This window comes from Coffea arabica, chromosome 5e (genome assembly GCF_036785885.1).
Source record: "Coffea arabica cultivar ET-39 chromosome 5e, Coffea Arabica ET-39 HiFi, whole genome shotgun sequence".
Lineage (NCBI taxonomy): Eukaryota > Viridiplantae > Streptophyta > Magnoliopsida > Gentianales > Rubiaceae > Coffea > Coffea arabica.
This window is the reverse complement of record NC_092318.1, coordinates 49,767,856-49,784,118: the sequence shown is the minus strand read 5'-3', so window position 1 is coordinate 49,784,118 and position 16,263 is coordinate 49,767,856. Positions and strand designations below refer to the sequence as shown.

At 35.8% G+C, this 16,263-nt stretch overlaps 1 protein-coding gene across 1 annotated transcript; it reads right to left on the bottom strand.

Annotated features, from left to right (window-relative positions):
- Nucleotides 1-1,398: 1,398 nt before the first annotated feature.
- On the bottom strand, nucleotides 1,399-5,026 carry LOC113690871 (probable amino acid permease 7). The gene is made up of 7 exons (XM_027208970.2): nucleotides 4,817-5,026; nucleotides 4,277-4,513; nucleotides 3,788-3,881; nucleotides 3,264-3,478; nucleotides 2,456-2,589; nucleotides 2,109-2,336; nucleotides 1,399-1,994 (listed from the first exon to the last, which is right to left on the bottom strand). The coding sequence occupies exons 1-7, from the start codon at nucleotides 4,914-4,916 to the stop codon at nucleotides 1,593-1,595; spliced, it is 1,410 nt and encodes a 469-aa protein (XP_027064771.2). The 5' UTR covers nucleotides 4,917-5,026; the 3' UTR covers nucleotides 1,399-1,592.
- Between the last annotated feature and the right edge of the window lie 11,237 nt (nucleotides 5,027-16,263).

Here is a 16,263-nt window from a genome sequence, read left to right as displayed (position 1 = left end):
ATAGAAATTTATTTAGAAATAATAAAAATATCTTAAAATAATAAAAAATGATTGGAAATTTTATTTATAAAAAATAGAAAATTATTTAAAAATGATTGAAAAAATATCTATGTTTGGATAGAATATTATTTAGAAAAATATCTTAAAATAATAAAAAATGATTGGCAAAAAGAAATGACTAAAAAACATGTTTCTAATCAAACAAAATTTATTTTTTAAATGATGGGATGTTGTTTAAATGAACCCTTATTATAGCAAAATCAAATTATGATGGTGTATATCTAGCCAAAAAAAAAAAAAAAAGTACAGGCTGCATTAGTGAATGATTTATTTAGTGTTTGTATTGTAGGTCAAATTGAGACACTTAGATAAAAAAAAAAAAATCATATCTCACAATATCATTCCTATATCTCGTCAATCAAATATTCTAAATACTTTTTTCTTCCTGACTAAGTATTTGTGTGAATAACATTCAATTTAGGTAAACAATTAATGTTCTTCTAATTATTGTAACTTGTTATGCAATATTGGAATAATAATAATGTTAGCGTTCATATTTGTAGTGTGCATAGTTTAGAAAAAGATTCAAAGAGACATTTACATAAAAATGGTATTAAAGAGCTTTATGATACGTTTAATCGAATGGAAAGTAGACTAATCTCTATTCTGTTTCTTACCACTTTTAGTCTGGATAAGATTCACATCTAGTTACCTGTAACAAGTATAAAGATGAAAATTTTAACTATTTACCCACAAATGGTGGAATGAAAACTAATACAACATTGCATTGTAGAGTTTGACCTTATATACCTAATTTTTGAAGTGTTAATCTTGGTTATTTTATCCCTAAACCAACTCCTGTTGATTGTTTTATAATCTTATCATCCAATTCTCCCACACTAACGGATGATAAATAAAATGTGTATAACTAATTGGATTTCAAAATTTTAATAATGTCAAAATGTCAATGCTTAACCTCGTTTGGATTACTATTTTTTAGAGTTTTTTAGAAAAATATACTATAACATTTGATGTAAGATATTTGGATTGCTAATGCGAGGTAAAAAAAAATAATTAAAAAATACATTCACAGAAAAAGTAAAATTTTCTTGAAAAAAAAAATGACAATCCAAACAAGGGCGCTGGAACTTTCCGTCTCCATCTCATAGTTGTACCTTCAACATTTTGTCTTCGGTCACAAATTTTTGCCCCCTTTGTGATGTAACCTTAATATTTATCAGTGGAAGAATTTTAGATCATTAATTAATGCTAAATATACATAAACCTCTGTGTGTCCTGAACACCAAATTATTTTATGCTGCGAATACAACAAAATCCTTCTATGACACAAAATTTACGTCAATAGAAGATGGAGTAATTATTTACTGCATGAAAATCTGAGCGAAAGTAGATTTGCTACCATTAACCTTTCACAGAATAGCACAATGCCTTCAGCCTTTGAAGGCATTAAGGAAGGATGCTCCTGAGTTTCAGATATTTGAAACTTCACACTTCCAAAGAAACTCTTTTACTTGAATTTTTTAGTCTTCTACAAATGTTTTGTTCAAAGAATGCAGTGAAACCAACATTCTCTAGGTTAGTTTGCTGTTTATGAGCCCTTCAAGCGATCCAATAAAGGCGAAAATGGTGCAAACCAAGCAAAGTACTCTGAAAGTCTGAAGAACCACCCAGAGTCTTGTCCAAGCTCTTACATTATTCTGCACCAGATACATCTCCACAGGAAAATATATTGCCAGAGGCCAAAAGTTGAAAGCACCAAGCACACCTAAAACCTGATTGAAATAAGGAAAGAGCATGGCAAGTGCTGTTGTAGATGCAACATAAGCAGTTCTAAAGCACAGCCGTAGGACATTCAACCGTAGTTCTGGCAGCACTGGGAGCTTCAAGGTGTAGTTCTTGTTGATCACTTCACTGTTGGGGAGTTTCTTAGCTATCCACCTTTCAGCAGCAGCAAATAATGGCTGACTGTAAACCTACAAAATAGTTGCATACAGTGTTAGCGGACAGCATGACAACCATGAAGAAGTTTACGAACTTATAATAAAGTTTCAGAATATTCAGCCAGTTTATTGAGAGAATACATCTACCTGATATCCTCCAACAAGATGGAGAACTATGCAGACATTAGCAAAGTCAATAAGCCAGTATGGTTCATAAAACCCAAAGCCAGTGAGAATATTTCCAGGAGCCTGGTTACCAAAAGCAGCATATCCAAAACATCCGCAGCAAAGAAAGAAGAAAGTGATCAGAAGGACGGCTGCCGTTGATGCTTTCTTCATTGTCCTGTTTTGTGGTGGCGGATCCTTCAGAGTATCCTTAAAGCACAAATTTCATGTTCGCAAATTTAGATAGAAAATTTTGAAGTATTAAACATGAAATTGTCAGGGCATTCATCAGAAGCATGTTATCTAGATATAAAGCATCAGTCTTGCACCTCTATTTCCAATAGGATTATGTTGTATGTGTAAGCAAAAGCAATGTCCCCAACTGCTTGCGAGGTCAACCACACTTTTTCTGCTACATTGGTTGTAGAAACACCAGTAATGTCTCCTCTGATTCTTCGATCTCCTACAATTTCAGTTTCAGAACACTCATAGGAATAAGTAAAAGCAAGACATGCTCATAACTGATCAAATTTTGTCTATGATAAAAGGTAATCCAACATTATTTGTACAGCATCATTTTAAACTTTTCTCATATATTCTTTGCAAAGACGCGGTGGTCAAAACAATTTTCCTGTTAATCCTACAAGTCAACATGTTACTTTGGTCATGCCTATAGAATCTATTTTATCCAATGGGCAGCATACAGATTCACTTCTTACCTTAGATGAAAACTGGCTGCCAGTACAACCCAATACAGGACCTCTTGTTTGATTTCCTGAACTAAATACTTCACTCAGGTAGGAAAATTCATTGGCAACTCTAAAGAGTTAAAGTTTCACTTTTCAATCTTAACAAAATCCACTTTATCTCAATTTCTTCTGTAGCCCCTCTTCCAATTAATATAACCACTATTATCTCAGGGGTTCAGGGTGGAGGCAGATGAGCAATGATAGTGGCGTTCAAGTTAGAGAGGAGCTGTTATGTGGTTTCGCTAACACAGGGGATTAGTTTCCTTCCATTAATTAATCTTCTTAAACTATTTGAAGACAAAGATACAGAAGGTCGTGCTCTTCCTAATAAAATTCCAAATTGTTCCGTGAGACCTGAGCAAAACATGCATGCAAAATTTGAACATACCTATTACTTTTGCCAAACCAAGTGCTGTCCCAATGAAGGTGTATGCAAAAGACATTATTGCCGCAAATATTGAGAGCCACTCCATCTCGTGAAAGTTGGGTATTTGAGAGAACGGAATCTGAATTACTCCAAATAGCAGAATATACAAGTTATCTCCAAATTCACAAGGAGCATCGTGGCCTTTGTTGTGGAAACAGTTAGATCTCTGGATTGCCCTATAAGATCAAAACTTACATGAGTTGAACCTAAAATCTCCTTTCTGAAAAAAGAAAAGGAAAACAGAAAAGAAAAGAAGAAGATTCTAGCATATGACAAAGAAGGAATTTCTATAACATATGGAGCAGGGGTAATATCAAGTTTCAGAAACAGATGAGCAGCAAGACAGTGTCAAGATTGAGATGAGAAGAGCTAGAGACAGCCATCATCATGGATATTTTGGTATTGTGCACAAAAGAAGTGCTTTAAGCACTAGAGCATTAAACTTTATCAGTACTAAAAGCGCACAGGGATTTAAAACAGTGTACCTCATACTGATTGCTGATGTTATGGTGTAGGCAATCCCATATCCATAGTAGCTTTCCTGAACAAAAATTTCACACACATACATACTCTTCTTTCCTGCAACATTCATTTAACAAACTGGCACTGAAGCTCAAATATGATATGCTCTTTGCTATGATCAAAGTCGTCCAATTCATGTATTGTGCCTTAGAAGTTAGAAGACCTAAATTGAAGCCAAAAGAATGCCTTTCTAACCTGTATTAAACTTTCTTATATAACCATTTAACGTAATAAATTCCAATAGAAACATTTTTAAAAGATAAGTATTTGGAAATTCATTACTGTAAACTAGATGAATCCTTGTAGCAGATCGGACGGATATAGGAATATTATCATCCCATCCCCGAGACTTTCGTGGAAACCAAATGACACTATCAATATCCTGTAAAACCTCAGAATAAAAATATCAATACTACTCTGAATAACCCTCAATAAAACGGCACATTGCTCACCTAGGTAGGACCTAACAGCTTGAGAATATGACCTATTTCTGATGTGGCCAACTTCAGGATTAGGATATCTGTAGCAATCACAGAGAAGCAAAGAAGAAATAATGGAGATGACTCCAAACACCAGAATGCCTAGAGGACCTGCAATCCATCCCAGCTGAGCCATACTCCATGCCAGGGACAGCACTCCAGACCCAATAACTCCAGTTATTATATGGGCTATTGCTGTCCATACAGTCCCTTTGAGGGGAAAAAAAAAGAGGACACCAAAATTTTAGAGTTACAAGGAAAAGCAAGAAAACTAAAACAAGGACAATGCTCCAAAGTACAAGTAATGTTCTGTACTGCAACATCAACCACATATTAGGCAGCATAAACTCAACTGAAAATAGAAACTGTCTGTTAATTCCAAGGCCTTCTTGATTGAAAAGAACAAAATCAATTTGACGAGTCTGGTACTTCATAGTAGCAGGAAAAAAGACAAGAAAAACTGATATGCATAGTATGGAAAATTCAGTAAAGGTGAATGACTCTTCAACTAACCAGTTCTCTTAAAGGATCTATGGGATTTTCGAGATGATGATGATGGAACATCTGCGAGCAAAGGAGAGGCTAGTTCTTCAGTTTCTTCAACTTCAACCATGGCTAATGGCTTCTTTCTTCCTTGGTGCCCCAATTGAAGTCCTTCTTCACTGTTCAACTCCAAATGTGCGTGCTTGCCTTTGATTCTTACACAAATAGTCAAACTAAAAGTGTTCACAAACACAAACTCTTTTATGAAAATTGACTGCCAATATTGGGTTTCCTATGGGTTTCCATATTAAGTGTCACCTTCATTCCTTTTCGTGGAACTCTTTTTTTTTTTTAAGAATTGGCGAGTTTTATATAATAAAAAAAAATTTACACTTTAATTGTCAACTTTTTCGTCTTATCTGTCTTTACAATTCTAAAAAATCAGGAAAAAAATTTAATTCAAAAATAACTTTATCCACCCTATTGAGATAATTAGCCATAAAATCAGTTTAATTACATTGACGATATACAAAATATATAGTCAGCTCCTTAAAGTATGAGATTAAATCATTTATATCAGAATATGCAGAGGCCACGTCTACGGTGGAAATGTCCCTTTTCTGCCCACGGTGGGCAGCAGCACTGCAAGGAGGGCCAACTGTGTTATGTGGGGACGCACAGAGACAAACAGCAAAAGGATGTACCGGGCACTGGCCAGTTGTACGGGGTGAAATAATGCAATACATTTTGAAATCACAATAAAAGCTCTCTTAAAAATTTGTTCATCATCTAATGCCCAATATTTATATTTGATAAATTAAAATAGTTAATTAAATATTCTATTATAATATGATAACTATATGTCATTGAATTGGTTGAATAATTTTTTTGGCATTTCAACTAGTTGTCAATTAAGTTTCAATTGAAAGAAAGATTTTATAATTGTCAACAAAATTATCAATTTCAAATGAATGTAAATATAAATAAATTAAATTGTATTATTAAAATATTTGATTTAATATGAAGGAAAGAAAATAAGAAATAGCAATAAATGTTTTAAAAATTCATATGAGTCATTCATATTGGTAATCACATTTACTTGTTAATGTAATCATAATGTCTGACCATACAACAGTTTGTGTTATACTGTTTAGAATTAAAGTTACTATATACTCAAATAAAAATTCTCTTTTTTCCACTAATTTTTTTTATATGTGATTCATGTGTTGTCATTTGTTTGTAATTAATTTAACGAAGAGATGCTCTTGAGACTAAATGATAGTGTTTTGATAACGTGGAGTACTTTTAAGGATTTTTATGAGATTTGAGAACACATTTTTAATGCATTTAATCTAATTCACATTTTATTTCATTTGAAATATAATTATTTAAAATATAAGGGGCCATATTGATTAAATTTTCAAATATTAGGGACCAAAAAATATAATTATAATTTGATTTTAACCATTAGATATTGTAGTTTTCTATTAGTTGTCCTAAATTTACCTAAAATAAAATTTGGGACCATATTTATTTGAGTCGAAATATCAGGGACTAATTTAACTCATAGACCAAACATTAGGGGATCAAAATTACACATATCCCTTTATTTTAATCATGTTTGAGTTTCCAACTCTTCCTTTTATATTTACACTTCAATTATTTCAAATATCAAACTCAATTGAAAAAGAAAAACTACCACAACATTTGCTTTTACATGTAGAAAACTCATTAACTAATGTTAAAAATTTCACCAATTTTCAATTACAATAATCTTGTCCACATTTCCGTGTCTTTTGTTCCATGTTTCTTTGACATTCACTTTTTTGTTCTTCTCCTTTCATTGGAACCCGCATTTTCGGCTAGAGTGTTCACAAAATATTTACTAAGCATTGAGCATTAGATTAGATGATGAATAAGAGGATTTTTATTATAATTTTAAAATATATTACATTATTTCATCCACTCAAAACCGGCTTTCTCCGGTGCACGGTGCATTTTTTGGCTGTTTGTCCTTGTGCTCCCCCATATGGCCTCCTTGCATTGCTTCTGCTTACCATGGGCAGAAAAGTGAACTTTCCACCGTAGACGTAACCACCTAGCTACTTTGTAAACAGCCATTTTGTTTAGGGAAAATGGCCAATTTAGTCCCTATACTTTTTTCTAATGTCAATTTAGTCCTTATATAATTTTTTTGGCCAATTTAAACCCTACACTTATTTTTCGGTTCCAATTAAGGATCACCGCGGCCGCGCCACCTTGTAATTGCGGTGCAACGTCTAATTGACCACTTATGCGGGGGCATTTCTGGTACTTCACTGTTGGGGCTCCTCTTCAGAATTAAGAATCAAAACCAAAAAGTTACCGGTGTAAAATTTCCCAAATTATATCACCACTGAAGATAAAGCTCAGTGACTCTGGAGATGTGATCTGGTCGGTGGCGCTGGACGAAATTACTGCAGCAAAATGCATCCAAGTAGGAATTGGGACAAAGCATCCTCAAGGTCAAGCTCACGAAGTAGTGATGGAGTACTGAAGAACGTCGGTGTCGGGTTTCATGGTGCAGATAGTGAAAGGCTGATTTACGAAGGAAATGATGAATATTACAATGGAGACAAAATGGTGCAATGCCACTGCCGTGAACAATGCAGAATCGTGACAGCATGGACGGAGGCAAACCCAGCAAGAAGATTTCATGGTTGCAGAAATTATGGGGTAATTTTGTGTGCTAAATGTTAGATTTTGTTGAGTTATTGCTTGAATTTTGACTATGAAACATATGTGAATGCAGAAACGTGGGGCTTGTAAATTTTTTTTGTGGTATGATCCACCCATACCCCAAAAAATGAAGAACACACTAGCTGCAATTTTGAGGGAACTGAGAAGTACCGAGAGGGAGAATGTAGCACTGAAGATTGAAATCAGCAAATTGAAGGCAAAAGTGAAAGTATTGTTCTTGGCTTGTACTTGTTGCTGCATTTTAGTTGTTGCTATACTCGGGTGCACTCAAAGGCAAAATGGTAGCTTCAGTGAATTGAAGATGTTGCAGTAGTTCTGGACATTGTATGAAAGTTCATTATTCTTGCTCTGTTTGACCATGTAATGCTGCCCTCTTGGAATGAAGTAATTGCAGAGGTTTCATGTAATACTTTTGGATATGGATTGTTATGAATTTGTAATAGTTTTGAGTTCCTAGTTGTATGTTTACAAATTTGGGGTTGAATATCAAAGAGAGCAGCTTTCTTAAGTCTCTAGTGAGTTTTTGGTGATGTACTCAGAAATCAAACTGTGGCTTGTGACTTGTTACTACACACAATATGAACTGTGACTTGACTCTGTCTTCCCTTATCCCCACATCAATCTACATGTTCATTCCTTGTTCCAAACACTGCATCTTAAATGGAGCTAATGCCATCAGTTCCTTTCCTAAATCTACCAACATATACTCTGTCCAAATTGAGCAATCAACGAGTCAATTGATTAATCGAACTCAATCCCAATTCCTTCAGCTAGGCAGGGGAAAATTTTCTGATCATGCAATAGACATTTAGATGAGCTAAAAACTTAGCTCCCAGACAAGTGCAAAAAGCCCCCAGCAAATCTTAAAGATGAAATATAGGGCACCTGCAACCTTCACGAGTTGGGAACAATAGTTCACTAGTCTTTAATTACCAAATAAACAAAAGACAACACCAGTAGCACATATGCTGCAGAATCAACTTTTCCAAAAATCATACTACTAATCAACATCTCAAATGTTAGAACCGATCCATTAGATTAGAATCAACACCACAACACAACACACAGGAGAATGTCCAGAATCCAGAATTCATTAGATTAGCAGTCTTAACAGTAAAAAAACATTCAATAGCTCGATTCATTACAAAAGAAAGTGAATCCCATGACATAAAGGTCTTCCAGCAACTTAATCAGCAAAAAAACAGTAAGCCAGCTTCATCTAGCAACTTCATCAGCCAGCTTCATCTAGCAACATCATCAGCCAGCTTCATCTAGCAACATCATCAGCCAGCTTCATCTAGCAACTTCATCAGCCAGCTTCATCTAGCAACTTCATTAGCCAGCTTCATCAGCCCAAAAATAGTCAATTCAAAAACAACTTCATCAGCAATGTCATCATCTAAATATTATCATTTTCACTGATCATCCAGTTCATCGACTATCCTATGACACTGCAAATACATACATAGTGAGAATCTCCAAGAGTAAATTAAAATCAATAATTTATATACGATTTTGTGGCCTCAAAAAAGTTACCTTTTCTTTTCTTCTTTTCACAGTACCCATCCTGTTTCTCCACGCTTGTGCTTGGCAGCAAGTGCAAGTTCTTTTGGACTGGCCCGAGGCATGACAATAAAAACAACACATGGTCCTTTTGAGCTTCTGAGAGCTTTCAGTTGGAGCAGTAGGTTGAACATCAATTTCTTCAGGAGCTTGATCAACTTGCATTATAAAAACATGACAAATATCAGATGCGTTCATCAAACAGTAAACAGGATTTGAACAACAATTAGAATAGTAGTTAAAAAACTTAAAATATAGTAACATATCAGATGTGTTTCAGCTTCTTGCAATGTAGGAGAGTCTTGAAATGTCTCATCACAGTCTTGAAATGTCTCATTACAGTCCTCAAATGTCTCATTACCATCCACAGAATGAGCTGCAACAATTAAAACAGATTAGCAGCCGCTAGATAAAATAATGCAACATGAAACAAAATATGAGTTCAGTCATACCAATTTCACCGACAGTTCCGTCTTTTCCCTTGGCATCCAATGGACAAGTTCTTGCATTGTGTCCAAGTTTCTTACATTTTCCACACCTATTACTATTTACAGGTGGTATTCTTTCATTGCTGTCCATTCCTTCCATGTTGAGGTGACATTTTCTTTTAGTGTGGCCCTTTTGATGACAAAGAGAGCAAGTCATACGTGTAGTACCCTTTCTGGACAGTCTTGTGCATCCAGCCATGTCACGTCGTGGCTCATCCGGCTCTCTCCTCCTTACTTTCTTAGGCCTACCGGGAAGTTTTACTTTCTTAGGTGCATACATAGGGGCCCTCTTACACCTTTTCCAGTTATTAGGTCCATTAATTGGACTAATAGCTGGCTCGTAAGCCTTTAGATATGAATCCCTTGAGTAATATGGATGCACTAGACTTTCAGGCTCGGCTCCGGTCAAAGCAATGCAGCCTATAGCATGAGAACACGGTAAACCAGTGAGTTCCCATTTTCTACATGTACATGTCTTCGCCTTTAAGTCAACAACAAACTTGGCCCCATACATATGTGTCACCTCAAATCTGTCATCATCAGACCACCTGGCAATATTTGATCTAGCATCATCCTTTGCCTTTTCAATTTTTTTTTGAACTTTTGGACAAATAATATCACTTCTTTTTCTCATCCATTCCCTCTTTGTCCTAAGTCTTTCCATTAGATATATCCTAATGTTTTCAAGCATACCAAGGATGGACTTTTCTCTTGCATCTAATATAACAGAATTAAAGCTCTCACACACATTATTGAGAAGAATATCACATTTAGCCGTGATCCTAAAATGTGATCTGGACCAATGGCATGGTGATGTGTTGTCCACTAGCCATTTGTGTGCTTTCTCATCATACTGCCTCAACATATCCATTTCAGTTTCAAATTTATTGACATACGAGGATCTTGCACAAGCCCAAAACATACCCTTGAGTGTTTCTCCAGGATGGACCTTTTTGAAATTGTTGTGTAAATGCCTAACACAGTGTCTATGCTCCACTCCAGGAAGAATATCTTGGATGGCGGAACCCAAACCCTGTTATATAAAAAAACAAAAAAATTCAGAAATCAGTCATTTCTATAAAGTAGTTTTCCAACAAAAAATCAGTTTCAAATTTCTATGTTACTTAGCCATACCTTTTGCCTATCACTGATAAATGTCCATTGTCTCTGGTCTTGGATTGTGAGATCAAATTTTAAGAATTCAATGAACCATGTCCAAGAACTCTTGTTCTCGGTCTCAACCACTGCATATGCAACAGGATAGATGCAATCATTAGCATCTATCCCTACAGCTGTCAAAAGCACTCCCGGATGTGGTCCTCTTAGATGGCACCCATCCACACCAAGTACAGGCCGACATCCTTCTTTAAAACCTTTTTTCAAGGCTGCAAAACAAATGTATAGTCTTCTGAATCTCTCTTTTCCGCTAAATTCATCAGCCTCCGTCTCTACATGCACTGTGGAACCAGGATTTGAGCTCAACAATTCCTCACAATAGTCCCAAATTCTTGTGTATTGCTGCTTATATTTTCCTTGGATCAGAATTTTGGCTTTCCCAAATGTCTTATAAGCCTGATCTTTTGTGATGTTCACATTCAGTTCTTGATGCACTTTGTCCTTAAATGCACCAACTGTAACCTTTTTATTCATCCGCAGGAACTCCATGTAATGCCTAGCCAAAAAACCAGAATTTGCATGCTTGTGATAGAAAGTTCTACCACATTGATGTTGTGGCCCCATCGTTCTTATCACGAATGCATCACAATCTGGTTCTTTTGTAGCATAAACAAACCAGTTGCATTTCTCTTTCTTGCATTTTGCTCTGATCCTGTTCTTATCATTCTTTTGCCAACCATGCTCTTTGCCCCACTGCACAGAATAATACTCAACAGCTCTTCTAAACATCTTCTTAGTGTCAAACAATAAACCAACATATAATTTGGGGTCCTTCATATCCACATCTGGCTTGAACCTTGTATATTTCGGTTTCTTGCTTGAGGTATTTTCATCCGAGCTACTAGAGCAGCTACTAAACTCCTCTGTGTTTATGGAATCAGATTCCTCTTGGATAGGAATCTGGTCACCATCATAAATATCACAGTCATGGTCAGCAGCAACACTTCCTTTTCCTTTTGGTTGTGCTTTGGCTTTTTGTGGCTGATCTGAACCTTTCTTCTCTTCACCAGTGGCATTTTCCCCTCCATAACTAGCATCATATACACTCCTCTGACCATCAATTTCGATATCAGCAGTATTTGCACAATTCTTGTATATTATGTCATCTTCGTCTTCCCTAAAATCATAGTCACTATCATGAAAACTTTCACCACCATCCGTTTCCTCTAATTCTGGTTCAGTTTCATTATCTGCACCTTCATCTTTTTCAATCACATTAGCACCTCTCTGTTTACCCTTTTTTGTTTTCCCCCAATCTACTTTAGTTACATCAACTGGAAGTTCTGCAACTTCTTCATTCCCACAGAATTCATCAAATGTGATGTCCACATACAGTAGATTTTTTTCCTCATTCTCACTGTCTCTCTCAAAAACTGCCATGTTGTTGGTAGGTTCTATGGATCTAACATGAAACTCTTGGACAATGTATAGTTCAACTTTTCCAGTTTGTATACCTATAGCAGCCATGTCCATGACGTCCTCTTCACTGTCTATTTGTCTAACTCTCAGGCTCCCATCTATGGTAGGGATCCTATATCTATAGCTGGCGTTTTCATCACATCCAAGTAAATGACCAAAGCTTAACACAAAAGCTACGTTAATCTTGGAGGCTAGAACCCCATCAAAATGCTCCATGTTACCCCCCACATATTTTGGCTCTGGTTCTTCAATGTATGCCCCACCAGAGTAGATATATAGAGTGAATACATCTGAGTCATCACCTATTTTATTTTCCAAACAAATTAAAAAATTACTACCATAATTTGTAATTTACAGTCATTGTCTGCTTTTTGAGGGACATGAAAGCAACATGACAAATTAAATTTATAGCCATGGACCACATGAACCCCTTTTCAGAAAAAAAAATGAAAACAGAAAACACAGCCCTTTTTCCAACCACATTTCAATCGATCTTGCTATTAAAGTACAATATTTGTTGTTCACAACAACACAAACCCACACCGAAGATAATAAATTAGATTTACAGCCATGCAACCCCTTTTCAGGAAAAAAAAAAGGAAGAACAGAAAACAGAGCCCTTTTCCAACCACATTTCAATCGATCTTGCTATTAAAGTACAATATTTGCTGTTCACAACAACACAAACCCACACCGAAGATAATAAATTAGATTTACAGCCATGCAACCCCTTTTCAGGAAAAAAAAAAGGAAGAACAGAAAACAGAGCCCTTTTCCAACCACATTTCAATCCATCTTGCTATTAAAGTACAATACTTGATGTTTAGGGCAAGACAAACCCACACCCAACTTCATTAAGCTATTACCACAACAAATTAGACAGATTTAAGTGGCTAAACTTACCCATTTTTGTTGGCCCTGTTTTTCAAAATTTCTTCTTTCGCGCCTTTCGTCACTTGCTCCCTTTTCAGATTCCTTCGACTTCCTGCGCCACTACATTTCCTTATTCATCACCATTTCAGTCGATTTCGGTCGGTTTTTGCAAGATAAAGTTGAGGTTTCAGGTTTGGATTTTTGTCAGTGGTGATATAATTTTACACCGGTAACTTTTTGGTTTTGATTCTTAATTCTGAAGAGGAGCCCCAACAGTGAAGTACCAGAAATGCCCCCGCATAAGTGGTCAATTAGACGTTGCACCGCAATTACAAGGTGGCGCGGCCGCGGAGATCCTTAATTGGAACTGAAAAATAAGTGTAGGGTTTAAATTGGCCAAAAAAATTATATAAGGACTAAATTGACATTAGAAAAAAGTATAGGGACTAAATTGGCCATTTTCCCTTTTGTTTTTTGTGCTGACTGGGCGCGCTTGAATTAAGAAATGAATGTACGGATTCGAGCCAAGTTGGAGGGGATTTTTTGTTTTTCCTTGCCTGTTGGATCATGGGTTGAACGATAAATTATGAAAAGCAAAAAGGGAAAAAAAAAAAGAGTTATGTCTCATTTTTTCAAGGTGAAATGAATTTGAAAAATAACAATCTCCTTAATCAAATTAAGATGCTATAGCATCATTATTGTCTGATTCAAATCAAGTACAAATACCAATTTATTTGCAAAGGTCATCCCAAAGTAGGGTAAATTACGTATAACCCCTGTCGTTTCGTCTATTGCTAACGTTTTAAAATATCCACTTCATCTTTTATAGTTTTATATAAAATGAAAATTTGATGAAAAATAGTCTACGTGCTGTTAATTGAAATATCAATAGTATCCTTACTTAAATACTATTTTGAGAATTGTGTAGCTATTTTGAAACTTTAGAAAGATCATCTACCATTATATAAAATCACACGAGATTATAAGTAATTTACCCTCCAAACTGTCGGGGCCAATCATTAGTTTGGAGATGCAAACAAGGATGTATAAAATCATGCGAGGTTATAAGTAATTTACCCTCCAAACTATCAGGGCCCAATCATTAGTTTGGAGATGCAAACAAGGATGTATAAAATCATGCGAGGTTATAAGTAATTTACCCTCCAAACTATCAGGGCCCAATCATTAGTTTGGAGATGCAAACAATGAATTCCCATATCTGTTGATTGTAATTCATAACAAGAAGATGATTTTCCAATAAATTTCTATGCACGTTAGGGGTGGGCATGAATTGGGTACCTGCCTCGTGCACCATTGGCTCCATCATTTTTAGACATTTATTCGCCCGTATATCAATAGGTATACTATAAATTAAACTCTTTTCTAAAAAACATAAGATCATGACTTCTACAGATGAATCTTGTAACTATAGTCTCCCATATTTGTGATGCAATTTGTTCAATGAAATTTTTTACTTAAATCTAAAATATTATTTTATAGTATGTGTATAAAAATTTAAAAATATATATATATATATATATATATATATATATATACAGGTGCGGGTCGGATATCTATGAATTTTTAATTATGTGACCCTAACCCGTTTCGCATCTAAATGAGTACCTGGCCCTCTTTTGATCCGGTCAAATTGTACGGATCAGATATTCTAATTTTCAAATTCGATCAGATCGGATATGGCAGATTTTCGAATGAGTGGATATTTTTGCCCCCCCCCTCTTAATACATATGGTCTTTTCAGTTATTAAAATTCATACAAGAAAGAAGGCGTTCAAATTTCAAAATATACACCACATTTAATTTAATGTGTTCAACTTGTATGCCAGTGGTTTAGCACGTCTTGATATGAAAAAGGAATAAACCTTGTTTTTCTTTTAGAAAATAGTGGTTAAGGTTGAGATCCTAGTCCTGCATTCAAGTGAGTTTATTCTCCTACTTTGGATTTGATCGTAGCGTTATAGAATTATGATAATTGTAATTTCCATCATTTGTAGATTAATTTGTTAATTGTATGACGGTGTCGCATCTTGGGCACTATTGTCATGTAACTTCCTAGAAATTATCAGTACATATGACTAGCAGGACATCATCAACCGCCCCCTGGCTATCTCATCCCATCCGGAGAATTGAATTTTGAGGGCCCTTTCTATCCAAATTCAAGTACTCATCACTAATCTGATCTTGACGACTGAGGGGTCACTTCAATCCAACACAGCAAGTACTTATCTGTCCGGAAAAATACGTAGTAGTATATATGATAAGAACAATGTAACAGATGAATCATACCAAGGCCGTTTCCATCACAAGCTAAACGAATATTCTGAACCATCAGTACTCTCGTGGGATCATAGACACTTGTAATTCTACAAATTATAAATATGTAAAACAAGAAAGAGTTTGAACTGATACAATGAGATTATAAGAAATCGCACGTACAACAAAATGATGCCATGCCTCCAAAATCTAGGCTGCCCTCCAAGGCTCTTTATTGTAAGCAAAACATGATTAAAGCGTACAAATGGTTAAAAATCAAACAATTTATGTGTTACATGATTGCCACATATAAATGTATCATCAAATAGGTAACTGCTGATTGCTTAAGCATTCTAGCTAATACTTAAGCGTAATATGCTGTATTCTGCATATTTTACATAGGGTAAATTACTCATAGTTCCCCATTGCTTTTGCATAATATGAACATCACCTTCCTCCTCTAATTTTATGTAAAGTGGAAAAATGCAGGGAAAGCAACTTCAGAGGGTAATACGGTGTCATGCAAAAGCAGGGATTATAAATAATTTACCCTTTTACATATATTCGCTATGTAAACTCATTTAGCAACCACCCCCACCACCACAGCCACCTCCACCTCCACCTCCACCTCCACCACCACAACCACCACCACCACCATGACCACCACCACCATGACCACCACCACCACAAGCACAACCACCATTACCGCCAGCTGCTCCGCCATAAAATACCCCACCACTGTATCTACCGTGGCCACGGCCACGGCCGCCACTCTTTCGGGGCTTGTCAGCACAGCCAAAAATGATCAAGGACATGATCGAGACAGACATAACAATCATGCCCAGAATCAACATCACCCCAGAACCTTCATGCATGAAACCTTTTTCACTTGCTGCACTGCCAACAGCGGTCATTAATGAGAATCTAGCCATTTTATATTTCCTG